The sequence below is a fragment of the Trachymyrmex cornetzi genome, unplaced genomic scaffold, assembly GCF_001594075.2.
Source record: "Trachymyrmex cornetzi isolate Tcor2-1 unplaced genomic scaffold, Tcor1.1 scaffold488, whole genome shotgun sequence".
Classification (NCBI taxonomy): Eukaryota; Metazoa; Arthropoda; class Insecta; order Hymenoptera; family Formicidae; genus Trachymyrmex; species Trachymyrmex cornetzi.
The window spans coordinates 496,331-509,791 of record NW_017299706.1 but is presented as its reverse complement, the minus strand read 5'-3'; the positions used below and the strand labels follow the sequence as shown (position 1 = coordinate 509,791).

Genomic DNA, 13,461 nt, shown 5'->3' with positions numbered 1-13,461 from the left:
CCGACCGCTAGATACTGACGAGGAAACGCCGACGCCAATCGATACCGTCGACCTCGGCATCCTGCCGCGTTCGTCGGCGGGGTTCGCGATAGCGCGCGCCATCCCCTTCCACCATCGTTGCGTCTCGCTCCCGTGATGTTCCTCCCCGTCCACGTCTCTCTTTTCACCCTCGCACTATTCTGCGCTTCGAGTTCTGTCTCTGCCTCCGTTTGTCGGTGTCTCCTCTCTGTCTCCGGTTAGCTTGGCCGGTTCGCGTTTTCTTCTATTTCGTTCTACCTCGCGTGTCTTTTATTGGATTTATTTATTACGTATGGCTGTATATCCATTCTCTTTCCATGAGACTCCTGGAATTAACGCTACAAGTTGGCTCGAGATGTGTAGCTCCGATGGAATTAACTCGGATTATTTTCTCAGATGTTGTCTGCGGTACACCGTTCTAACTTTCTCGAGGGAGCTAGCAACAATATCGAGTAGTAACATTATCGAGTCGTAACGTAAACGAAATTAACTATGCGTACGTTCCTAAGTCGACAGACATTAATTGTACGTTTTCTCGCTGACTGTGGCCTTATATTAATTGTAATTCTTTTACTTACATTACGTAAATATCTACCGATCATTTATTATGATTAAAATGGTAATAAAATATTATAATCTACAAATGTTGCGGATAATGGCAAGATAATTTTTTTCCGCAACGTCCTGTTGTCCTGTATAATTTTAATAATAAACTTTTTCTTTCTCATATTTTCGATAAAATTTTGTTGCTTTTTTCAATCTTGATTCTTATTTTCTATCGTTTATTACATGCACATTAATGCCGTTGCGATGATGTAAATAGATTCGCGACGTGTTCTCTGCGAAATTTACGGGGACTTTACTAATCATCTCGGAATGCAAGATCGTGCGAGAGATTATGATAGCGCCGTAGTAATTAATGGGTTCAGATATATGATCCCTGACAAGTTCTATCTTAATCTATGATCTTCGTTCCATCTTACGTAAACTTTAAGAACATGTATAGAGCGATGATAACCAGACGGTCACTTAGAATGAAGCCATATGGTAAATTTCTCGCGTCATTAACCCAGTTGGAAAATTCATCATCGTAATGAGAAGAGCTATCTCACCGATTTCTAAAATTGTGTTGTTAACTTTTTCATTTGAGCAAATTTGTAAATAAAAAAATTAGCATATTTGAATAATGTTCGAACAGTATCCAAATATATCTTAATATAAATTATTATCAATTATTGTAAGATTAATCTGCGCGAGCCACTTTCGATTCAAGTTATTTGAATGAGTTGTTATTTATTATTATACAGTATACATCTATCTTTTTCTTATATTGTCCGGTTATCGATTATACATGTATTCTCAACCAAAAGTTACGTAAAACGCGTACGAGCATAATCCTGTAGCTACAGCTTACATGGATAGGTGCCAACAACGCTATATATTCGTTGAAGGGTGGTTATGGTGGTTCACTCCATATACACCCTCCTCCGATTCGTGCTAGTTTGCGGAGTATCTGATGGCGTCGTCAAGATATAACTAACATTTGTCGTAATGACCGTTTGGTCAACGAGTGCCACTCTACAGCCTCGGTGAACAGTGGAGACAAAAAGAGAGAGATAGAAAGAGAAGGAGGAAAGGAGAGAAAATAAAAGAGAAAGAGAGAGAGAGAGAGGGAGAGAAAGAGAGAGAAGAGACTGAACAGCCGCACCGGTTATCCACCCCCGTCGCCATCATATAACGACACGTCGCGAGTCAGAGGTTGCCGAGCAACGGGTGATGGTCGGCGAAGCGATGTGCTCGAGTCGAATAGAGAGCGAGCGAAACGAATAATAACGAAACGGCCAGCCAGTCCCGAGTCCAGCCGCACGTCCGTCCGTCTCGGATGAGGCACCGCACAATTGATAATTATTGGAAACGGTTCTTCTCCGAAAATTTGTCGACTCTTTAAAATTTTCGTAAGTTTCCAATAAGAAAACCATAATTAATAATTTATGATATTCTTTCGAATTAAAAAATATGAGTAAGACGAAATTGCATCGAGATGTTTATAACTGTAGGATATATCTGAATCGCGTATATTGAATCCTATATACATTTTTGTATAATAGTTTCATATTTATTATTAACATCGGATGCGCACGGAGAGACGCTATTATTATTGTTATTTATCATTCTATTTTCATCGTTTATTAGATGTAAAACGAGGATAGAATGGCACAAACAGCGCCAATAACGTCTCCCCTTCCAATAACTTTATACAATTCATGTATATAATATATACGTAAATATAAACAATAAATTAAACTAAAAATTTGTAAGTTTAAAGTTATCTTTAAATTTACAACAAACGTTAAATTCATGTCAAATTATCTAAAATTACTTTTTGATCAATTACATGAGATCTATTATTTATCTTTATTTTATCGATATATCGAATGCAAAACTTACGGCCGTTTTGTGATGTTCTCCTCGATGAATGTTGAGGTTTCCCGTGACAAATATGAGATTAGACACGAGTATGCGGAAAATCATTACCACTTTGTGTATTAAAGGTATTTGCGGCATCTAGTGTAGATATCATACATCCGAATTTCGCTCGAGTGGTCGCCATTTTGTTAAGGGTAGTTCCATTAAGCAAGGGGCGATTTCGGACCGTCGTTCCATATAGTGAAATGACGCGTACATAAATATATATTACGTCGCCTCGCATGCGCGCGAGTTGGTTCGTGCTGAATGTTTCGCATCTGTGTGAGTGTTATCTCTGGAAACACCGAGAGGCGCAAAGGGTAAAAGTCGAACACGTCATAGCACGTGGGTGGTATGGATTTCATCCCCGCGAAGAGACCATGTTGCTTTTCTTTCCAAGATCCCTTTCGGTCACTTAATTTATACCCGCTGAAATAAAAAAAGAAAAAATAACGGTGCTTTATTAATGATGCAGAATTTACGTTTACTTAATGTAGATTTTATTTTGAAAGTTTTAGAAATCTTAGATTAAAAATACTCTTCTCAGTAGTAACGATCTATTTAGTCTGTGTAATATAATTATTAACTTGGCCCGTTACTTTGATGTATCTAAATGATTATTAATTGAACTGGATGTAGGTACCACAGTCTAAATTACATCCGATATTATAAAATTATTGTATATTCAATGCAGACTCTTCTACTTTCGATCTAAACTAGTAACATTTATGAATATATAACTGTTATAGAAGTAACGATTAACGAATAAATAATAGATGACGTTAATAACACATAACATCCATTCGTGGAACTTACAATTCCATTCCTTTTCCGTATTCTCGTTCCTTTTGTACTCATCGCTTTTTCTCCAAGGCGCTGTCCTAAGTAGCGCCATATCATGGAGATGATTTACTCTGGAACTGTAAATTACGTTAGATAATGGGCTCGCCGTGAAACTTGAGACTTTAAAGTTGAGCCGTAAAATTTAAAACTTCGTTTAAAACACGATAATACGGGTACAATGACTACGACCGGAAGATCAGGAACCGGCTGCCTCAAATTAATCTTTTACTTTAATGCATCTTCATATATTCGGAAAAGATCTTATTCTAACATAAATATATATAGAAAGAGAAAGAAAATTGTCTTGTGTGCTTTTTTTATTTAAAATCTGGAAAAAAATTGAATACTTGTTTTATGCAAGTCGATATGTCCTATAATTAATAATCTTATTATAAATATAAAATATTATAAAAAATTAAAAAATTATTCATGTCATTTCAGACTGTGTGGAAAAGAAATTTTATAAGAAAAATTCAGGTTTTTAGAACTTTAAGGTAATCTGAGCTTAAAGTGAAATCCTTCAGAATAAAAATTCACAATGTAATTATTCGTGCCCGCGCGCGCATCCGCCATTTACGCTAAATGAGAAAAGATATCGAAATATCCTTCCGCCCTATAAAATTCGGCCACGATTACGTAGCTTGTTCGCGAATTACAACGGTAAGCCGTTAGAGACATTATGGCGAATTAATGGCATTAAGAATTAAATTCGCTAAAAGTTAATAATTCTGCTGTTCCTAAAATATTCGTTAAAATGCCACGGAAGCAAAATTTAGCGTCTTGTGGCAGAAAATTGCTCGGAAGAAAACGATAAGAACGTGTATAAAGAAATACCTTCTTCGACAAATTAGCGGAATGAACTGAAATTAAGCCTGTTTGGAAGTAGTATACAAAATCAATACTCGCAAATCCATGCAAGACAAACGAGCCTTTAAAAGTCCTTGATGGCTACGTCAGTTATCTTGAATTACGACGCCAGACACTTGGAAATACACGCGAACGATTTTCCAATTTACATCTACATATGAGTGCTCGTACATCTATATTCTTCTATATTTCCTGCATCCTCGCGTATGCATGAGCCATACTTCAAGTAAGGCATAAACAACAAATTTTGGGTAGCGATAAATTCACGTAACATGTATGTATATATATATATATATATAATCCAGATGGAAATTGGAAGACCTCTAGTACGAATAAAAAAAGCTCATAATTTAAATAAGATCTTTAGATATGTATAGTATATGTTGAAATATTATATAGAATTTATTTAAAATAAATGTTATATACTGTACAGATTGCTTATATATGTATCTCCCAATCAATATCCCGCACTTAAAAAGTGTGATTTGCACCACTTGCGACATAGACAATTTGTATCCTAAAAAAGATGAAAAAAAAAATAGTCGCAATAATATAAAACGCCCACGTGTATATATCTCCATGCCATAAACTCCAGCGTTTCGTATGTTCCCCTACTTGTTCTTCTAAATCCATCCGATCGCTTATCTCTCTACCATGACATTTTCCTCCGTTACCGCTATATCTCACGGTCCGGCCCTCTTCTCCTTACGCATAAATTTATATCATCCGACACAAAGACCTGACCTCCTTCGACGGTACAAAGTGCGCGGGGACTCGCATTATCGTCGGAGCTCGAGGACAGAGGGGGATGATTCACCCTAGAACTGCGGAAGGGTGCTTGAAAGAGGGAAGAATCGAAGCGACGTTGCCAGAAATGCAAAATTCGTACATATAAAAACTCTTCAGCTCTAAATTTCAACAGATCAAGAACTAAAAATCTTGATTATGAAAAATCTCTTTCGTTTTTTCGTAATTATAAGATAGCTATTACAATAATTATATTTTCCAAATTAAATCAAATATAATACAGAAATAAAAGTATAATCAAAGTTTTTGTATACACGCACATTTTACTTTTTAGCATTAGTATTTTAACATTTTTAGTTTGAAATATTTAATTTTTGTAACTTATGCAATATTTTTTTTAGTCATGTATTTTTATTGCCAACGTCTTAATAAATTGTTAAATATATAAATAAACGTATTATTAACTAAGAATTTAATTTGTACGATTATAAATATGCATTTCTTATCGGTATAATAATTAATACGTGTAGCATTCACAGAACAGATTGAAAGAATAGCATTTCAGGTAAAACCATATTAAGTCGATTTTATTACGAGCGTGATCTGCGTCATTCTCAGTCGTACAAATTAGAACGTACGTACGTACGAGGTTGACTTTAAAAACATCACGGTGAAACACACGCACGTAACACACGAGGCCAAATCTCAATCCCTGTTCTCATTCGTTGTAGATTCGTAAATTGTAAATCCGTCGAGTATACATCGCGATAAAGTGCTGCAGATACGTCAGCGTCCCGTACTTGTATTGTTTTAGAACCCTTATAACAGTTGGCATGCGCTTTCGCGAAAGGGTGGGTCACATGTATAGGATGACGATGAGACGCAAACACATCGCGACAGAAACGCTCTTTCGACCCTGCCATTAAGACTCCTCAACACGTCTAACACGACAACGTGAATTATCTCATTAGAACTGTCGGAGACAATAATGCGAATTCCTGCGTGTATTGAATTCTCACGAACGAATTTTTCTCAACAAGAATCTGCAGATAGAATAGATGGCCAAAGTGCTAAATTCAACTACAATTTATAGTAACAATAAGATATTTATATAGTATGTATACGATTATATATTTAACAAAAATCTATTACATCAATATTAATAGTAACTCCATGATGTATTTATTCTTTATAAATTATGTATTTCCCCTTCTAGTATTTTTTTTTTTTTTTCATCATTCTTTCAACGAAGAAAGTTTTTACTGTAGCTCATAAAAGTCTCGCGTATCCTGAATTCCCCTTCTTGTCATCCTTGATTTTCACGATGCGAGGAGAAGCCCATTAATGCAAGCCGATCGATAATTCCAGACATTATCGCAGTATCGACCCTAGCAATGGACGTTACTTACTGCCCGAGGATACAAATGTATACTCGTATGCTTCGAAAAGCGTTTCTCTCGGAGTAACAACAAGTTAATACTTCAAACGGCCGCACTTTTCACAATGCGAAAGGACCCCGCGTTCCACTTTTATAGATAAGTAGATTACGAGATGACGCAATGCAGTGGCAAACTCAGTAAGATAAATAATGCATAATGAAGCAAAAAGGAAAAACGAAAGATTTGTTCTCCCAAGATTTTGCAGAAAGGAAACGTCATATTTAATGTAATACTCGCGAGAGGAAATATTGTCCTTCGAAAGCTTCGCTTCCAAGCATTTTCATTCGTTTGTTACTCAAGAAACTATTGCCATCTCTCGACGTTTTTTCTTTTCAGAAAAAATTAATTTGTTGCCAAATTAATATTTGATTTAATTTCATTGCATCGAATTATTTTTCCGATAAACGCAATCAACATTGTTTCAACAAACTCGTTTATGAAAAAGTTAATTGCACACACTGTAGTATATTAAAATCATGGGTACATATCATACGCTTATAAAAATTCAATGTAAAAATTGACAGACTTTTTTATCATGCCATATAAAAAATATTAAAATTACAATATTTGAATATAATCTTTGCAACCACAAGTAAGAGATTTCTCAATAATTTTGTCATCGCGATACGACGTTGTAATCCAGGACCGCAAGAAACATTTAAGACACTTAAATATCGTCCTTCATTGCTACTTCTTGCCACCGTGCTCGGTATTTGGAAATGCGCCGCGGAATTGCTGAAGGTGTACCGCGAGTTTTCGACTGTTTATTATTCTTTGTCTATCGAACGAAGAACGGCATGTCGATACGAAAAGCGGGAAAGCACAGAATGGAGTCAATCGCCGAACTATGCATGCAGCCGCATAAAGCATCGGTCTTTTTTATCCTTGTCTCGATACATCGGGACGTCAAAGTGTTCCGCGATTGAAATCACGCGAACCGTGCAAGGTAGGCCGTACGTACAACATGTATAGAACAACGAGCACAACGATCGATCTTTCACATAGTTATATGAAATTTGGTTCACCCAGCAGCCGAAACCTTGAACGTCAGACTACCCTTAAATGCCGAGGGCAGACCTGTGGATATTTAAATTAAATAATCGAAAGTCAATTACTTAACACATCTTCTCAACGTTTTGTTATTATTTCCCAAAATTTTGAAGAAAGGATTTTATCTCCTTCTAGTTAGGGAGGACATTATCTCGATTGGTTTGTGCGATACTCTCCCTTTTCAAAATTTCATCAATTTTCTATCTACAAAAGTTGCTGTCATGTATAAAAATGAGACTGTGCAACAGTGCGAAAGTTTGTGGAGCATTCTCTGAGATAAAGTACGCCGGACGCAAGTTGCGAGCCAAAACTCGAGGTCCCCTATTCTTGCAGGCAAGCATGGTGCGCAACTAAACGCTGCAAAGCCAGTGAAATCCAGACAACGAAATCAACTACCTGTGGATGCGAGTTAAACGACAGCAGCATGACAACAATCGAGTTTGAAAACGTGGATTTCAATTCATTTCTGATTCGATTTTGCGTAGAATTGTGTTTTGTTTCGGTACATCAAAGAGATTCTCGAGGAAATGTACAGTATATAACATTAACAATTACACAACTAAGAAAACAAATATCTTATTTGTTTTAATTATAAGGTACAACGTAGTGATTATTAATATTTCAGTGTGAATTTACATATCCAATCCTAAACTGAAATTGGAATAGAAATATCACAAATTAAATTGACGAGCAATTAATGAGCATCTTAAAACACTAGAAAGAATTTATTGCCAAAATACCTCTTTTACTTTAGAGAATATATATATATATATAATATTGCATCACCCGACGATATGAGATCGATTTAAAATCGGATAAGTAATCGTGAAGGGTCAGAATGAAAATTAATGGCGTACATAAGACGACGATATGAAATTTCGATACATAATACATAAGCCCCTTATTATACGTCTATTCAATAACCCCGAAAGGGGTAAGCGTAATTGGAAAAGGGCGCGTTGCTATTCAACCGCTCCTCCCGACGCCGACGCCGACGCCGACGCAGACACCGATGCCGACGCCGACGGCGACGATGAAGAACGAAAACTCTCGTCCTAGCGCACATACAGAAATTTCCGCCGATGAACATCGCACCAGCCTGAAATCAAAATATTTGCATAGCCCCGATTGAGGCATACACAGACCCCGGAGCACCGATGGAAAGCAAAATATCAAAGTTTATATCTCGTTACCGGAGGATCTCTTTATAACATCCGGAACGTGATTCGAGGCTTCCACATTGACAACCTTTCAAGTATATATCTTAAAAGAGATTATACATGAGAGACAAGAGCGAATAGCGTATCGTCGGCGCGATTCGTATCGCTTACGTCGTGAGTGGGCTGATTTCATTCCCGAGGTTGCACAATCTCACCCCGATTCGTGTACCCCCGTGGAGTCGAGTGGCCAAATCAGAATCTAAATCAGAGCCTCGTAAATTATTCGTCGCACGCATACGTCTTGCTCGACGTTAACTTACCAGTGGGCATGATGGAGAGAGAGAGAGATGCAGTGAAAGAGGAGTTTCGCTTCGTTTGTAAATGTATCTTCGAGCCTTGTATCCTACAAAGCATTGATAGCGTTCGTCTGAATTCAGACCGAGCCAGCGCGGACGTGCAAGTTTTTCATTTGTGTTTGTTCGTACACAATAACTTGGTCTGGGTATAACTTTCTCGAGATTGGCATACGTCAATGTTCCGCTGTCCAGTGCATGTTTCTGCCGTTCCTTTGACCCGCGAATAACACGAGAGAAGTGCAGGCGATCATCATTAATGCGCTTCACTGTAGCATGGAGAAGGGTTTAGGGTAAATACCCTACGTGACCGAGCTCGCTCGCGTTCGTGGAAATAATTCAAGCACCTCGACGTGGCCCCGATACTTTACGATAAGCTGGACTAATTAATAACGATTTCGCGTAATCGGTGTCGCAAGGTGAAAAGCGAGGCTACGTAAACGTTAAAGGCTTATCTGCTCTCTGTGGGCGCATCGTTTGGTAATAGATTATCATTGATGGCTTCCCCGTTTGAAGCTCGTCGCAAAGCAAAATTTTAACAGAATATTACGCAATAACGAGAGAGAGAGAGAGAGAGATGCTATCGTGCCGACATTATGCAAAGATAATCACACGATAATTCCATAAAATGGAAATAATTCTTTATTTTAATAGAGAAGTTTAAATTTGTAGCGCTAAATTATATATATCTGTTATACGTTCAAGATAAAAACCAACGCGTTTCGTAGGCTAGGTCATATCTACGTGTTAAGCCTAAATGTATAAGTAATTTTAACATAAAATAAATTTTTAAGTATGTGGAAACATAATCTTGTTTCACAAACTAATTTATAATTTTTATAGGTTGGAGACAAATATCTTTCCGACATTCTGTTTAACTTCTTTCAATAATCTACAAAAAAATAATTGAAACTGTATCTATATATGTATCACCGCAACATTTATATAGCAATTAAATAAAAACTGATCTGCCACTTCTGTTTCAGTCAATTGTAATTTGATTAAAAATAATTGGACATTCTCCTAATCCAGATCTTTTGATCAACGAATTTGAGGCAGGAAAACAGGATGAAAATAGTCGAAAGGCCTCACTATGTGGAGCACGAACGAGGATTCTAGGTCATCCTATGTAACATCCTTCTATTTCTCCACGAGAAAGTTCCAATTAGCAAATATTATTCGCGGGAGAAATTCCCAATTCTCTTTATCGAGTTCAAATATCGAGGTTCCCTTGTGTTTAACCGTGTCGATAGAGCAGGGTTGAGAAGTGGGGATACACAGAAACTAATTTCTACAGAGGGGATGGTAGGGAAGAAGAATGGATGGTGGTAGGAATCGTATACGGCAGGAGCTGTATTTTTATCCTCCAGAAAATAAGAACGTATTCCTCATCTCATTTATCTCTATATTCCCTTGCCTAAACTATAATAGCTTCCTCCTGCATCATCCACCGAATCTTCTTCAGAGGAATGGCTCTGATCTAAATTTAGCGCATTACATTTGTACAGTCGGTTTATTATAGACATTATACTGTTGCATAAAAGTGTAGAGGTGAAAGCTTTTACGCGAGGCTGAAAACATTCTCTGCCCTATCGTCCGTTTTTTGGCGGAATCGCGTTTCACAACGCGCGTAATATGAGCATTACGCGGCATATTGAAGTTTCTGCCCCTTCCCCGAATCGTTTGTGCAGCTATGGACCCACCCGCGCGAGCTCGAGTATCGAAATTCCAGCCGCGCGCGCCCCACCCCGAAAAAGGAATTCCGTCGTCGCGGCGGCGGTGGCGGCGGCGCCGGGCATCCGCGGAGCGTGCATCGGGCGTAGAATTCAGGAGGGTCGAAAGACGTCTATCTCGTCTCTCCTCCGTTGGCGTGGGTCAGTAGACGAGATATTCCGAGTACTAGAAGGGAGCGAGAGCGGGAGCGGGAGCGAAGGGGGAGAGGGGGGAGAAAGGCCAGTGGGATATTCGATACCGAGGGCATGGATCGCGCGCGCGGCGCGGCTTGTATACTTGTACGTTGTGCGGAGTGCGGAGTGCCGAGCTGCCGAGCTGCCGAGTGACGCTGGTGCCACCCTAACGTGGCACGTGGGGCGCTACCAGGTGTTGCCTAGACATCGGGTCGATGCTCAACGCAGGCGCACGTGCGATTCTCCTTCCCCTCTCAACCCCTTTCGCCTCTCCTCTCCTCTCCTCTCGTCTTCCTCTCGTGCTCCGCGTGCTCCGCTGCTATCGCCCTATCGCTTTCCTCCCTACACTCGTGCCGCGCCACCCTCGTTTTTGCACGAGGGGAGATACATCCCTGTACAGTATCACCCCGACGTACGCCACCCTTGCACTACCACCACTCTCATCGTCACTGTACTACGTACCACTACCACCGTTGTCGGCGACAACAAGTAGACGACGTATATCGCCTTGGTATCGCTACTATGCAGCCAATCTTCCGTAGGAATTACCATCTACCTCCCCCCCTCTCTCTCTCTCTCTCTCTCTCTCTCTCTCTCTCTCTCTCTCTCTCTCTCTCTCTCTCTCAAGAGAGAAAGACAGAGAGGGGGGGGAGGGGAGGAAGAGAGAAGAAAAGAATTTACACGCTCATCGTAACGCCAGGAACGAGACTCAGAAACGTGGAACCCTGACCAGCTGTTCTCCCCTCCGATTTTTGCAGGAATCCCGGGACTTGCGTTTATGGATGTATGCGTGTATGCGTATGTATGTTACGTCGGATGTGGTATGGTGCGATAAACAGCAGCAGAGTTTGCGAGGAAAAGATTTACAGATAGCTCAGTGCGTTGCGTAGCGTAAGAGGTCGATGACCGGATGGAAAGCCTTTGCCGGAAATCTCATCCCGACTAAACCATCCCTGAAAAAGTTCGTTGCGCGCGCTGCGATAATCGCGTTTCTATTTATTCAGACATACTCCTATTCGCAATTATATATTATTGTAAATCGCAGAGGGTTGTAGATAGAGAAGTAATAATAATTGTAGAGATTGTTATCGATTCTTTCTGAGCAGCAAACTTGTAATTTAGTAAATTTGTTAAAAAAGCTATTAAAAAATATTGAATAATTGTTAAATAAAATGTAAAAACGTGTATATATAGAATTGAATGCATCATTTTTTTACATTGTTACTTATCATTATTCTGAGAACTGTGACGAATATATATCGAATCGTACGAATAACTTCAACTTTCCACTCTTATTCTAAATAAATGCAAGCGTAGTGAAGACTACAACGTATTGTAACTGCAGCTTCCTATTTTACATTTTTCCAATCTCCTTTTTAAATCAGGCTGGGCGACCCAGTCTACATAGCGAGCTCCAAATACGTAGTGCAACATAAATTCAACTTTACGCAAAGTATGGTGCCGCGTGTGTACGTACTAAGAATACGAAATCACCGTTTATGTAGACAAAGCAAAATATTGCGGTTACGATATATATAGTTTACGCTGCTATTGCATACATCACCATTTTTCTTTTTTTAATTTAAATATATCTTCATTTTTAATAATGCGTAAATTTAGATTTCTACTTGAAATATACAAGTTCTATTTCCCGCACATTTATTTGATAATGAAAAATTTTTGTCAATCTAAAGTTTTTGCTTTTTTTTCATAAGAATGTCAAATGAGATTGTTTCATAACCTTTTAATTTTAAACATCATATCTTTATAATTTAAATCTCAAATTAAAATTTTATTAGCGAAAGAAAGAAAGAAGATATAAATCTAAAAATTTAAGAATGGTATAAGTATTATACATTTGGACAAAACAAGCCTAATTAATCCGCGGAAGATTTTTCGATCGTTTAATAATTTGGAAATTATAGATAAATTTTCTGCTTTATTCAAGAAATTGATGTGAACTTTCCTTCTGTGAAAAATGTTCCTAAGCGTTTATGAGAATGCGTCGATTAACAACTGCGATACTGTGCAAAGAATTCGTGTCCTACGCCACTGATAACGGTAACACACACTCATTCCCATGCCACGCGTTCGTATCATATACGCACAACCACAAAGAGCGACCTGCAGGAATCGAGAACCGACATCAGCACTCTCGAGGGGTAGCTGTGCAACCCCTCATACGAGACCATCAGCAGCGGCAGCAGCAGCAGCAGCAGCAGCATCGGCGGCAGCGGTGACGGCAGCAGCGCCATCCCTTGAATCCGTCGAATAGGGGAGGCCGCAACGGTGGGACGCCGGGGGTGTTGCTGACTAGTCGAGCCTGCAGTGAGTGACGAGGACAACCCCTGTGAGCGTAACAGAGGTGGTGGCTGCCGCGGAGAAGGGATAAAGGGCTGAGGGGACGGTAACGCGGAGCGGCAGCGCCACCGACTAAACAGTCGCACCCCGTCGTCGCCGTCGTATTCGAGGCCACCCCCTGTCACTGGCGAGAGCCGCGACAGGGAGCGACCGGAAGAGTAACGGACAGACGGACGGGCGGACGGACGGGCAGACGGACAGACGGACGGACGGTCCTCAGTCAGTCAGTCAGTCAGTCAGTCAGTCAGTC

The 13,461-nt window shown here is 39.4% G+C and overlaps 1 protein-coding gene across 2 annotated transcripts in view; it reads right to left on the bottom strand.

Moving 5' to 3' along the window:
- Positions 1–2,472: 2,472 nt before the first annotated feature.
- The window catches only part of LOC108765408 (uncharacterized), a 65,457-nt gene continuing 54,468 nt past the window's right edge, over positions 2,473–13,461 (bottom strand). Inside the window, exons 3-4 of one of the 2 annotated variants that reach the window (XM_018514103.1) lie at positions 3,297–3,404; positions 2,473–2,898 (exon numbers count right to left, since the gene is read on the bottom strand). In XM_018514103.1, coding sequence (XP_018369605.1) covers positions 2,649–2,898; positions 3,297–3,404 — 358 coding nt within the window. In that variant the 3' untranslated portion in view covers positions 2,473–2,648. Of the gene's footprint in view, positions 2,914–3,296; positions 3,453–13,461 lie in introns of those variants that run through there. The other variant, XM_018514102.1, reaches the window with a different exon arrangement.